The sequence below is a fragment of the Muntiacus reevesi genome, chromosome 2 (genome assembly GCF_963930625.1).
Source record: "Muntiacus reevesi chromosome 2, mMunRee1.1, whole genome shotgun sequence".
Classification (NCBI taxonomy): Eukaryota; Metazoa; Chordata; class Mammalia; order Artiodactyla; family Cervidae; genus Muntiacus; species Muntiacus reevesi.
In genome coordinates, this window is record NC_089250.1 from 133,915,352 (window position 1) to 133,929,095 (window position 13,744).

General features: G+C 39.6%; 1 protein-coding gene across 9 annotated transcripts in view; it reads right to left on the minus strand.

The window, feature by feature from the left end:
- The window catches only part of SLC16A12 (solute carrier family 16 member 12), a 101,198-nt gene that overhangs the window by 7,057 nt on the left and 80,397 nt on the right, over positions 1 to 13,744 (minus strand). For 8 of the 9 annotated variants that reach the window (XM_065922866.1, XM_065922865.1, XM_065922867.1 and 5 more), the window contains 4 exons: positions 13,444 to 13,692; positions 5,747 to 5,850; positions 2,845 to 2,988; positions 670 to 1,249 (listed from right to left, as the gene is read on the minus strand). In XM_065922866.1, coding sequence (XP_065778938.1) covers positions 670 to 1,249; positions 2,845 to 2,988; positions 5,747 to 5,850; positions 13,444 to 13,553 — 938 coding nt within the window. In that variant the 5' untranslated portion in view covers positions 13,554 to 13,692. The remainder of the gene's footprint in view (positions 1 to 669; positions 1,250 to 2,844; positions 2,989 to 5,746; positions 5,851 to 13,443; positions 13,693 to 13,744) is intronic. The other variant, XM_065922873.1, reaches the window with a different exon arrangement.

The following is a 13,744-nucleotide window of genomic DNA, read 5'->3' on the forward strand; positions in this document are numbered from 1 at the left end:
GTCAGCAAACTATGGCCAAATCTGGCCCACCACCTGTTTTTTGGACTATGAACTTAGAATGGTTTTCCCATTTTTGAATGATTGGAAAAAATCAAAAGAAGAGTAAAATGTTGTGACATGCAAAAACTGTATGAGAAACTAAAATTTTAGTGTCTTTAAATAAAGTCTTGTTGGAATATGGCCACTTTCTTTTAGTCATATTGTCTCTGGCTGCTCTTGTGCTTCAACAACAGAGTTGGATGGTTGGGATCATATGACCCACAAAGTCAACGAGACTTTATCTGTTTAATGTCTGTCCCTTTACAAAAAGTTTGCCGACCCTTGACTAGAAGAACCAACAAGGAAGTTGCCTTCAGATATTGAAAACCTGTTAACACTATTTAGACCTAGGTATTCTAGAGGGTAAGGTGATGAAAGGGAAGTGAAAGTCACTCAGTCATGTCTGACTTTGCAACCCCATGGACTAGAATTCTCCAGGCCAGAATACTGGAGTGGGTTAGCCATTCCCTTCTCCAGGGATCCTCCCAACCCAGGAATTGAACCCAGGTCTCCCACGTTGCAGGTGGATTCTTTACCAGCTGAGCCATCAGGGAAGCCCAAGGTGACGAAGGGAAACTCAAAGCTTAAAGTTCTTTGTGTGGAACCAGTGATGGTTTCACAGATTTTTACCTTCTGTCAGTTAGCCATCCAAACGTGATATTGCCAATAATGTCAATCACCCCAAGAATGGACATAAGAAAAGCAGCTTGCTGGTGAGTCACTCCGACACTCAACGCATAAGGCACGAAGTATACAAACAGGGGACTGCAGCCATAAGCCATGAACAGAACAGAGGTGGCCAGCACAGCAAAGTCTGACGTCAGTAAAAAACTGTATTCCTGCTGCAATGAGCCACAGAGGCAGGTCCGCACCCATTCTTTAGTCCAAGCCGAACAGGGAGACGCCTGCTTCAAGTCTTGGGTCTGAGTTCTGCAGACAGGGTTCTGCTCTGGAGTGGTTTGGTCCTCTTTAAGAGTGATTGGCCGCATCAAGGCACCGCAGACACAGAGGTTCAAAACGAAGCCCCCCAGGATGAGTAACGCTCCCCTCCAGGAAAACTGTTCAATAAGGAGCTGGACCACAGGAGCCAGGATGAAGATGCCAATGCCACTCCCTGACATGGAGATCCCATAAGCAAGGGCTTTCCGTCTGCTGAAATACTTGCCAACCATGGCAATAGCTGGAGAGTAACAAAGTGCAAATCCAAGACCTGGTGATAAAGAGAAGTCTGTGAGTGCTAATGGCATGCCATGAATAGCCACTGAAAGAACATCTCTCAGAATCATACTATTTGGATTTAAGAGAATCTGAACCTCAAGTAAATCCCTTTAAAATTGCTTTCTACATCAAGCTGAAAATGAGTCTCCCCTCACCAGACATCCACAATTTGGAAAGTATAGCATCTCTAGGACTTTCTTCTTGGGAAGAAAAGCTTTAAGGGACTATGACTTAAGCAAAATAAAATGAAGACTTTAAAAACTATTATACAAGTTAAATTTGAATCAACTAGAAAATCAGGATAACAGTGACCTGAGAAATGTATTCTCACCACAACAATTCTTTTTTAAATAAATTAAAATTAATTATAGTAAATTAAATGATCTCTGGGTAATTTAAGTATTGTTAAATTATTGATAATACTTACATTATTAATAATACTTAAATTACCTAGAGACTTACTTCAACTCTTCACTGCACATGAAGACACAACCCTGATTACCTGGACCACTTTGGAACTTGTGTTTAAATAGCATATGTGATCCTGTGAAAGTTCCAGAGTAATTTCAAATATTAAGAAACATTGTGCTCATTTTATCCATGAACATAGCATGTACATATAGCAACCTGAAAATATCCCCAGTAGAAAGTCTCTTCAAGATTTTCCAGTTCTATTCTTTTTAAGTCAAGAAAATCAGAAAGGCTTTAAACCTGGAATTTAAACGTCAAGGAAGGAAAAGGAGAACTGCCTGCAACTCCTGTTTCCATCTTTGGAGCAGGGTGAGCAATGATCCCAGTTTGCCTGGACTGAGGGGTTTTCCACACATGAGGCTTTCAGCACCAGGCCCGGGACAGTTTCTGGTAAACTGGGAGGATGGGACACCCTAGCGGTCAGGCCCTTCGGGTGAGAGGGGACAGACACCTTTTTAGCTGACACAGCAAGATTTGTAACCTCACTGTGAGATTATATCTTTTATTGGCCAGATCATGCTAGTCCCTCCAACCAACCCTGATCCTCTGCAGTCCCTGTAAGTGTGATTTATGGAATGTACATCAGTTGCTTCTCTTTCTATGGACTTCATTCTCTAACGTATATTTCCATAACATTGAAAGAGAATGTGTGATGAAAGAATATTCACAAGAGGCTTTTTTTTTCCAAACTGTAAATCCCTATTTATTGGACAATGATACTCACTAAAAAATAAGGGCAACTCAGGTCAACCACAGATAGTATTTCAATGTCTTGGCAAAGATGTTGGGAGAATGATCATTGCTAAAAATTTATGTTGCCCTGGCTAATGCTGCTCTGCTTCTGAGTGAAGGATCTCTGCCATACATGGCTGCCCAAGGAAAGTCAGCAGTCCCTGACTGCTGTTGTCACATGGCTGAATTAAAGTGGTGACACAGTTTCATTACATATGACAGTCCATTAAATTTCTAGCCCTTTTGTTTAATCGTTTGGTAGGCAGACATTCAGCTAAATTATGCATCCAACAATATGAATATTTTATGAATTACTGCTCTGTGGGCAGGCTTAACAACCCCTGGGTAGGGTGGGATGAGAAGGGTGGTACAAAGTGCCCTTACCTGTAAGAACTCCCAGAGTGAGGTAGAGATGCTTCAGACTGGTGGCAAATGAGCCCAGGATGAGACCAGTAGATGCAAGCAAGCCACCCAGCATGATTCCCACTTGACAGGAAAAATGGTTACTGACAACACTCCCAAGTGGAGCTTCAAAAACAATAATAAATAGGTTCAACATAGAGGCCTTGAGGGCACTGTGTAAAGGCTGTGGTGCTGCATCAATGGAGCAGATAACCCTCCATCTTCAAATCCTTGAGCCCACCCCACTCATTCTATGGATTTAGAAACCGAGGCGAGAGGAAATGACTTGTCCATGGTCCTACAGAGAACAAGTGGCAAGGCTAGAATCAGGATCAGGTCTCCTGACTAGCATTTGACTACTTATTCCATTTCTCCATTCTAGAATGGTCATAATCCCAGGACAATGAGGTGCTTTCTAAACAGCAAGTCAGCTCCTTTAAACGAAGACCTTGGATAGAATTTAAATACACTGCATCTAATGTGACCCTGATTTCGCTCAACGGTTACACAGTGATATGCCTTGTATGTTTCATATAATATGGCTCATACACAATTAACAATAATCATGACAGGTAAATGGTGGAGAAGAAAGTGGGCAACATTGCATGGCCAGCAGTTTCTTATACAAGAAAAGGCCTGGGAAAGAGATCATAGACATACTTCATAATCTGGCACTGCTTCTGGGCTTTTGGAAACCCTGTGGATGAGAAATAAAAGCACAGAAAATCTAGGAAATGTGATGATGACATTTCAGTTAGCCTCATTCTATTTGTGGTTTAACAATGTGTCAGTTATGTGAAGTTATGCCAACTTCCAGGTTTATAGGATAATAATTAAAGCTGGAAGAGGCCAAAAAGAAACTAAAGTTCAGGGGAATATGACATACCCAAGATCACCAAAAAATATACAGCTCAGGGAACCTGACACTGAGTGCAGTGTTATTTCACCCTATTATTCTGGCTTCTTGGGTCTTTCAGATGGATGGCAGAGGAGATGGGTGGAGAAAGCATGTGAATTTCTTTCTCAAGAACAATTCATGCTGACACCAGTACTCGTGGTAACAAGATCAGAAGAGCCAATTCTTTGGGTATCTGGGGAGTATAATTTTTATATAGATCAGGTTGAAAGTGGGGCTTGATTCAAATGTACATGATAGAATCAGTCATCAGCCTAATAGCCCATCTGGTTAGAATAGTAACTGGATGAATATATAACCTCTGGATAATAGGAATGAGCAAATCTCCTAAAAATATATCTAATTCTCCAGGCTGATGCTGTGATGGCTGTTAGAAAGTAATAAGATGTATATGAAACTCAATGAAAAATATTCACTCTTCTGCCCATCATAGTGCAGATATGGCCCCAAGGGATGTCCCAGATGTGATTCTGCAGCCTCTTGTCCATACTCTGAACTCAATTAATGTTGCCAGATGAACAAGCGGGTATGTTGTAATTGGGTACAAGAGGACTCAAGGCCTTGAATAGAATTTAAATACACTGCATCTAACATCACCCTGCTTTAGCTCAATGGTTCACATGGTCTTTGTGACCATAGTGGCCACTGAAGGCCATTTATTCTTCTTTGGGGGATTGTAAATATTCTCCAAAAGATAACAGTGGGAGAAATGAGTCACCTGCATCCTCCATGAAAGATAAACATGGCAGTTCTCTCTGCCATGAGCACTGGCGTGCTCACACAAAGACAAGGACTACTCATCTGACCCTGAAAATCATCTGATCATCTTACCATTTTAAATTAAAAAGATAGGCTAGAAAACCCGAGTTATGATTTTTTGATCCCTTCTGACCTTCCAGTGTTATCAGTAGCGTCAACTTAGTGGTCTTGTGAAACCTAGAATTGCACTCAGATTCCTTCCAACCAAGGAACTACATCAGAACAAATCAACCATTCCTGATTATGTACATTCTGAATGTACAAATATGAATCAGTACCTAGAATGGAATAGTGATGCTATTTATGTGTTACTAAACCATACAGTATTTTCTTCTGCCACCAAGATACGACCTGAAGAGATAAGTTTTTAAAAAATATTCAGGAGTCAATAAGTGAAAAGATTAAATCAGTCAAGCCTGCAAATAGATCATTCCAATTTGACCCAATCTCATAAATTTCTATGACACTCATTTAAGAAAATTGGTTAGAAATTTTCAAAAAGAAAAATCTCAGGGTTATTTTCTCTTTACTGTATGGATGGAATGAGATGACTCCATGAATCTTGAGAGCACTCTATACATTATATATAGCACCTTTGTGGTTCTGGAAGGACATTATAGCCATCGTGAATATGCTTATCTTAACGATTGCAACATTCTATTCTTCCACAATACTTCTTTAAGAATGAAGACTTATGCATGAAAAATGAATCAGCGAGCCAAATTTTGAACCCTCTGGGAAGGAACGAGAGTGAAAACCAAACTTGAGGCGTGATGCATAAGTTATTGGCACTTATTTAAGGATACTGCATTGAAATGACTCACAGTGACTTCTATGGCTGTCTACATGACTGGAAAATAAGGGGACAAGAAGACACAGTGTATAGTGTATAGTTACCTGTATCCAAAATCAGGACAAGTCCTGTGATGCCTGGCTCCCTAACTTTATATGGAAGAACCAAATGGTAAGTATCCAACTGACTGTACTCACCACCTGATCCATCTGACATCAACCAAGAACATTAATTTCAACAGCATGTCTGGTTGAGTTTGGTTAAAGGCAGGATCATATTTTTCTCTTTACATAGTTTTAGCCAATTTTTACCATAGCCCTTCTACTCAGAAAAACAGGCCATCAAAGACAGTGGAAGGTCACTGTTATGTACAGTTCAAAGGGAGTCAGTCATTGTCTATCCCAGGAGATACTTACCACAGAGCATGGTCACACAGTCTACAATGGAATGGATCCAGGCCGTCTGTGCATAATCCTGAGAGAAGTATGTCTGGAACTCCACAAAAAAAATTGAAATACATCTGAAAAAAAGTGCAAGTATTTTATACAAAAAAAACACAATGACTATAGATTTGAACTAGAACTTCAAGTTTTGGTTCAATATGCTGTTCCAGTCTGTAAGGGTTTTCATTGATTTTGGTTGATTTTCAATGATAAATTGCTGTTCCACAATAACTGGGAAATCAGAAGCTAACCATTGGACTTTCTAAGGGATAAGAACAAGTGTTCATTCACTGGAGGGGCTGTGAGGCCAAGTAGATGTGAAGATGACTGCTGTAGGGTGATCTTTCCATAAGATCACTCTTATGGAAAAGACAGCAAGTCAAACACATGGATTCTTACTCATCTTAGTGTTTCATTAACATCTGTGCTTATAAGAGACAGCTGTACAAGTTAAGATTTGACTGTGATACATCACCCAGAAATTTCACTTCTAGGTTTTAACCAAAGTTAATAAACAGATGATGGTGATAATAATAATACAAAATAATAATACAAAAAAAATACACATGTATTGTGGATAACTATTTATAATAGCCAAATGTTGTCACCAACCTGTTTGTCCACCAGTAGGGACTGGTTGAAAATTAAAACACGCTGAAATGAAAAGGGACTGAAATTAAAAGATACTTGCTCCTTGGAAGAAAAGCTATGACAAACCTAAATGGCATATTAAAAAGCAGACATTACTTTGCCAAGAAAGATCCGTCTAGTCAAAGCTATGGTTTTTCCAGTAGTCATGTATGGATGTGAAAGCTGGACCATAAAGAAGGCTGAGCACCGAAGGGTTGATGCTTTTGAACTGGTGTTGGAGAAGACTCTTGAGAGTCCCTTGGACTGCAAGGAGATTAAGCCAGTCCATCCTAAAGGAGATCAGTGCTGAATATTCATTGGAAGGACTGATGCTGGAGGTGAAGCTCCAATACTTTAGCAACCTGATGCGAAGAGTTGACTCATTGGAAAAGACCCTGATGCTGGGAAAGATTGAGGGCAGGAGGAGAAGGGGACGACAGAGGATGAGATGGTTGGATGGCATCACCGACTCGATGGACATGAGTTTGAGCAAGCTCTGGGAGGTGGTGATGCACAGGGAAGCCTGGCATGCTGCAGTCCATGGGGTTGCAAAGTCAGACAGCACTGAGCGACTGAACTGAACTAAACTGAGAGACTGCTTAAGTAACTTATAGCATATCAATAAAATGAAATATTTATTAGGTATTTGATTTGTATTTATTGACTTGGAAATAAATTCACAGTACAATGTTAGGAAACAAAGTAAGCTACAAAATAGTTCATGTAGAAAGGGCTTATTGTTATAAAACCACAGTTCATGTAAACAAAAAAAGCCTCAAAGCATATAAACCAAAATGTATCCAGCCATTACATGTACATGGTGATGTTGTAAATGTTTTTTATTTTGTTCTGCACTTTGAATTATTTGACAGTGAATATTTCTTATACAGAAACTTATGTGTGTGTGCATATACATATATATGAGAGTATATATACAGAGACAGAAACAAAGAGACAGAGAATTTTTTATGTTGAAAAATAGAGAATTACTTAGGAAAAACAAGACATAAGTGAGTCAGAAGCAACAATTTGTACCATTGTACAACTCAGAAGGAACCTCACACAGATTAGCAGGGTGTCCTAATGCAGGCCAGGAAGCTTTCAGAGCTCCATGATAGCGGGGAAAGGAATCAGGCCGTGCAGCTGGGGATGAGATAGGAGGGTATCTGTCTCCTGGGACAGGCCTTACATTCCAGCTCCTTATGCTTCAACAGCCCCTAGTAACCTGTTATTTATTCTCCCTGACTCTCCAGTTGCTGTTGGAAGTGAAGGTGAGTAGATGGGAAAATTAAAGAAGAGGGAAGAGAATGAGGAAGCATGAGGACAGTGGTGTTAGGCAGGTCTGGCTTTACGGCTTATAACCTATACAATTGCACAGAATCTGACACTTAGAGGCATAAAACTTGGTTTAACTCAGCTGTCACTGTCTTAAAATTCCTTATAATTTTATCTTTGAAGTTGCGTTTTGTAAGTGAAGTCCATTGGGACAACGAAGCATACATGTGAGCAGAGAAGAGCCACAGATTCTTCAGTCTGCAGTTCTTAGAGATGCTCCAAGGCACAAAATTCCAGTAGACTCTTGTGTGGGAGTCCAGTAAGGCTCAGACTGAATACAAGGTAAGTGTGTTACACCTACAACTGAGTGATCATGGACATAGGGGAGGAAGAGAGACCAGGTTTTCCTTTCAAACCAAAACTTGCTTCAAATGCAGAAGGCAGTAATGCTGTAAGAAACACAAAAGGTTAAGGATTCCTATCAGATCCTTTGTTACTCATGTTGCTTCTCTGTGTTATTTGATGCCGTATGCTGAAAATGATGACACAGAAGGATAGAAAAAGATAGGGCTACTGGTAATATTAAGATGATCAGTAGATCTGTGCTAGTTTCCATTTTTCTTTACTCAGAACAACACTAAAGAGAAAACTGATGAAACATCATAAAAACATCATGAAAAATCAAGATAGACCACTGAAAAAGGAAAAGCTTCCTATTTTAGTACATTTTTTGTGTGCATAAGTCTGTGCTCAGTCGCTAAGTCATGTCTGACTCTTTGCAACCCCATGGACTCAAACTCACCAGGCTCCTCGTCCAAGAGATTTCCCAGGCAAGAATACTGGAGTGGGTTGCCACTTCCTACTCCAGGGGATCTTCCCAACCCAGGGAACAAAAACCCAAGTCTCTTGCATTGGCAAGCAGATTCTTTAACACTGAGCCATCTGGGAAGCCCTTTTAGTATATTTACCAGCCCTTTCTTTCCTCCCTTTTGGACAAGAGGTCTTGCATTTTCCTCTAGCACTGGGTCCTACAATTATGTTGCCAGTCCTGGTGATAGGAAAGAGAAAAGGGATGGGATAGGATGCTAAATTCTAAGTCCCAAAGGTGCTGGGGTAGAGTTTGATGTGCAGAGGATAGATGAGGATCAGCACTTGTGGAAGTGTCTTCTCTCCACTAAATAGTTTTGGGAAATTTAGTATCTGTGGGGCTATGTTTGTCTCTTGTGACTTTTTTAAATCTTGTTCTACTATCATTTTGTTTTCTGTTTGATGCTTTTTTTCAAACTGATATGATTAGTCCTATCAAACTGTTGGCATGCAAAATTCAAAAGTAACACTTGAGATTCTTGTCTAAACATGTGAGTAGGCTTGTCAGAGGTAAAATTTAATAACTACATACACAGGCTTCTGAATGACTGTGACTTTTATGAAATATGAGAGGGATTATTGTTGTCCTTTCCTTGGTTCTCCAAAAGGAAAGGACCATGGAACTTTTTAGATGGTAAAGTTTTATGATTTATGCCTTCTAAACACAAACAGTGAAAACTATTTGTTTTCTAGTCCTAATCACTAGAGCACCAGGGAATTCTCTCTATAAATATTTTTTGAATGAGGAAGAATAGCAGACAAGAAGAAAGGTACTTAGGCTCAGATTTTTCCAGAAGCTGAGAATCATAGGCATGCATATTGGCTTTGACAGGCTTCACCCAAGTTTTGGTGCTAGAGGTGTTGCTTTTTAAGAATTGAGAGGCCACCAAGAGGGGTGATGCACAATGATGAAAGCACATATTGCAGAAATAGAAAATATATAAATAAGCCTAAAGCTCAATGGATATTCAGTTGAGGAATTAATCTCATTTTTGCTCCATTGGGAGTGGTGACTTGAGAATCAGGAAGTCTCCATGAAAAGGGGCTTCCCTGGTGGCTCAAAGGTAAAGAATCTGCCTGCCAATGCAGAAGACTCAGGAGATGCAGGTTCAGTCCCTGGGTGGGGAAGATGCCCTGGAGGCGGAAATGGCAACCCACTCCAGTATTCTTGCCCAGAAAATCCCATGGACAGAGGAGCCTGGAGGGCTACAATCCATGAGGTCACAAGAAGCCAGACAGGACTGAGTACACACACAAGTAAACACAGGCATGACCTTAAAGAAAACAAATTTTATTGGTGGCACAGGTGCTTCTCACCCCAAATTATTTTTGCTGTCCCTTGGAATATTTGAGCATCTGACAGATGTCAGCAGAACTGGTTTCTGATCTCTGATTCCCATGCTGAATAACTGAGAGTTCCAATAAAGCTTCTAAATCTCTCAGGGTCTTGATTTCCTCATCTATAAATTAAGCATTTGGAGAAGCAAGACTGTAACAGTCAGACTGGATTAGATTGTGCTGTCATAGCTAACAACCCTGAACAGCCTCCAGGGGTTAGTAGGTTTTGTTCATGATAGCATCCAAGCGGTGTTTGCTATATCATTCTCAAAGATACTTTCTCTCAAGGGGTCAACATACTCGCTGCCTCTGTCTTGTCACTGTGCTATAAAATTCTTCTCTGGCTCCTGGAGAACTGGAAGCTGACAACATCTGATATTTGGTAAAGACTTTTTATTCCTGGTTGATGAAGTTATCCACTAAGTCAGCACAGTAAGTAATCCACTGGGCAGTGCAGTCTAGTGGTTAAAAGCACTGTCACTTACTCATCATGTGATTTGGACACATTATTCAACCTCTGTGTGTTATTATAAGGATTAAATGACTTAATCAATGAAAATTTGTTTGGAATAATGCCAACAAACACAGAGTAAGTGCTCAGGTAACATGAGCAATTATTTACAGGAATTGAGCTGTTGCTATAAGAACTTCACAGTTTCACAGGACTCTAGACATCTATTGCAATTAAGTTAATTTAGCCCCAGAATAATTTGAGAAAAATAGGTCTCAGAGCTAGGGGTTTCCATTAAACAAACATTGCTTTTCAAGTATCAACTCCAATTCAATCTTTCAAGTTACTAATAGAATGTCATGTAATTCCACAATGAAATGAATTTATTAGTATAGATAATGTGTTTGGTAATAAGACATCTTGAAGCAAAAACAGGTAATCAATGCACATTAACAACCACAGGGAGCAAATAACAAGAAAGCCTGCACAACCTTAAGCTTTTTATAAGTTTTATGTATGAAAAAGCATCACCAGTTACAAGGCAAGAGTGAAATATGATTTTTAAATGGTAGATTTAATGGTAGGTTATAATGGTAGCATTATTTGTAAAGCAAAAGCCAGGAGACAATATAAATGTCCATCAATAAAAACACTTTAAATACATTATGGATTCATCTATATGAAAGTTTAAGTACCTATTTTTCAGTGAGGTAACCCTTGTGCATTGTTGATCGAACTGTAAATTGGTACAGTCACCATAGAAAACAGTATGGGATCCAACAATCCCACTGCTGGGAATAGATCCAAAGAAAATGAGAACCCTAACGAGAAAAGATATCTGCGTCCCCATGCTCACAGCAGAGTGATTTATAATCACCAAGACACAGATGGGTAAATGGATAAAGAGGGTGTGGTGTGTATATACAATGGAATATTATTCAGCCAGGAAAAAAACACAAGGGAATCCTACCACTTTGCAACAATATGAAAAGGCTTTGAAGGTACTCTGCAAGGTGAAATAAGTTAAACAGAGAAAGACAAATACTGTATGATCTTACTCATATATGGAATCTAAAACAATAACCAAACTCATATAAAAAGAGATCAGACTTGTGGTTACCAGAGACAGAGGGTGGGGGAAAGGGGACTGGTGGAAGGTGGTCAAAAATACAAACTTCCAGTTATGAGATAAATAAGTAGTAGGGATGTCATGTACAATATGATGACTACAGCTGACACTATCGTATGATATACAGGAAAGATGTTAAAAGAATACATTCTAAGTGTTCTCTTCAGGAGGAGAAATGTTTTTTCTCTTTTCTTCTTTCTTTCCTTTTCAGTGTAGCTATTTGAGAAGATGGATGTTAGCTGAACCTATAATATATGTAAATCAAATCATCATGCCTATAAACTATTATATATTAAAGTCCAACTGTATAGCACAGGGAACTACATTCAATATCTTGTAATAAACCATAATGGAAAAGAATAGGCTTCCCTGGTGGCTCAGTTGGTAAAGAGTCTGCCTGCAACACAGGTTCGATCCCTGGGTGGGGAAGATCCCCTGGAGAAGGAAATGACAACCCACTCCAGTATTCTTGCCGGGAGAATCCCATGGACAGAGGAGACTGGCGGGCTACAGTTCATGGGGTCACAAAATCGAACACAACCGAGTGACTAACACTTTCACTTTGTTGTATGCCAGAAACTAACACAACACTGTAAATGAAACATACTTCAATAAAAAATCATCAATATGTATGCCTTGAACTTATATCGTGACTATGGTTGATTATTTCTTAATAAAACTTGAAAAAGGTAGAAAAATGAATTAACTACACAATAGGCACTGATCCTCTGAACTGACAAACCCCCGTGTAGGCTGTTCTCCTTGCCTCTGTCTTCAGTTCTCTTAGCTGCTTCCTGGTGCATCATACTTTTCTCCTCCAAGCTTATTCTGCTCAAGGACCCTACTCTCAGCCTCTCCCAGGAACCTCTAAAGACAAGTCTTTGCTGCCAGCCACAAGCCTCTTTTTTAATTTCCAGCCGCCCTAAGCACCAAGCTCACTTCTAGAACTTTCCTCTCATCAAATTATATATAAAATAGATAAATTATTGACGAAATGCTTAAATGAATGACGAAAGCTTCCACATGGAAGAACCAAGATGAAAGATTCCTTTTAACTCTATGACCTCCTCACTCCCAGAACATAGGATCCATAAAATAGATAGGAGAAAAATCAGACTCAACCATCATATTATTTTAAATAAATTTACAGTTTATGATGACACATAACAAAACCTTACTGTAGCAAAAAACAAACACTGCTTCTTTCCTGCATTATCTGTTTGTTATGGGGAACACATCGATGCTTTTATGGATGATGCCATCAAGTAAAGTCATGTAGAGCAGCCTGGGGAGAGTTGCCGGAGAAGAGAGTTCAATCTGAACAAAGGCACCTCTAGAGGAAAGAACTGGCACATGCAGATTTCAAGTGTGTATTTATTCCAAATGTAAATGAGATGAATGCATCTCAATGTATGGGCATTTAATGCAAGTATATTCAACACTATGTCCTTGAGTAAAAGAAAAAGAGGACCCATGACCAAAAGAGATGAGAGAATCCCTGCATTTGTGCTGTTTCTCTCCTTCAACCTAGAGTTCAGCCTCCACTACCACAGCCAAGTGCAAAATGAAGCAAAAGAATTTCAATTTTAGGCTTTAAGCTTCCCATGGCTCAGTATTCTGGTGAGCTGAGAGGTTCTCGTGGCTATTTTGAGCTTATATATTTATCCTTTGTGGGGTGAACTGCTTATGAAAATAAATGTCTGGCAATAGCCAGGATATTTAGTCAAAAATGTCCTAAAACCCCAGGTTTATAGGTCAGATATTATAAAAAGAGATCACTATCCAGGACTTCTAAGTGTCAGAAAATGACATTCCTTGCAAAGAAGAAGATATCTGAGCAGTCAAAGGAAACACACACACACATAACACACACATACACATTTATTTTCACAATGACAGGTTCAGAGATAGAATGAAGCTGAATTAGGAAAAAAGACAAGCCAGATCATAATAATAAATCAAGAAGAAAATCCCACCTACCTGGTTACTGCTCGGGTGCAGATGGTAACGAAGAAACAGCCAGCCACAATCATCCAGCCCCAGCCTCCATCAGGAGGGGAGGTAGACCGAGCCCTATTTACTTTTGCCATGCTTTCAATTCCTTTTTCTTCTTTTCCAAGTTACTCCAACAGCCTAGTTATGATCTTGGAAAGATTTGCCGTCCAGTGACTTCCTGTTGGCATTCAAGATCGGCATAGAGTGCTACCTGGCACATGGGTTACTGGCCATCTAAAATAAAAAATCATGACATATCTGCATTTCATTGCCATATCCAAAGATA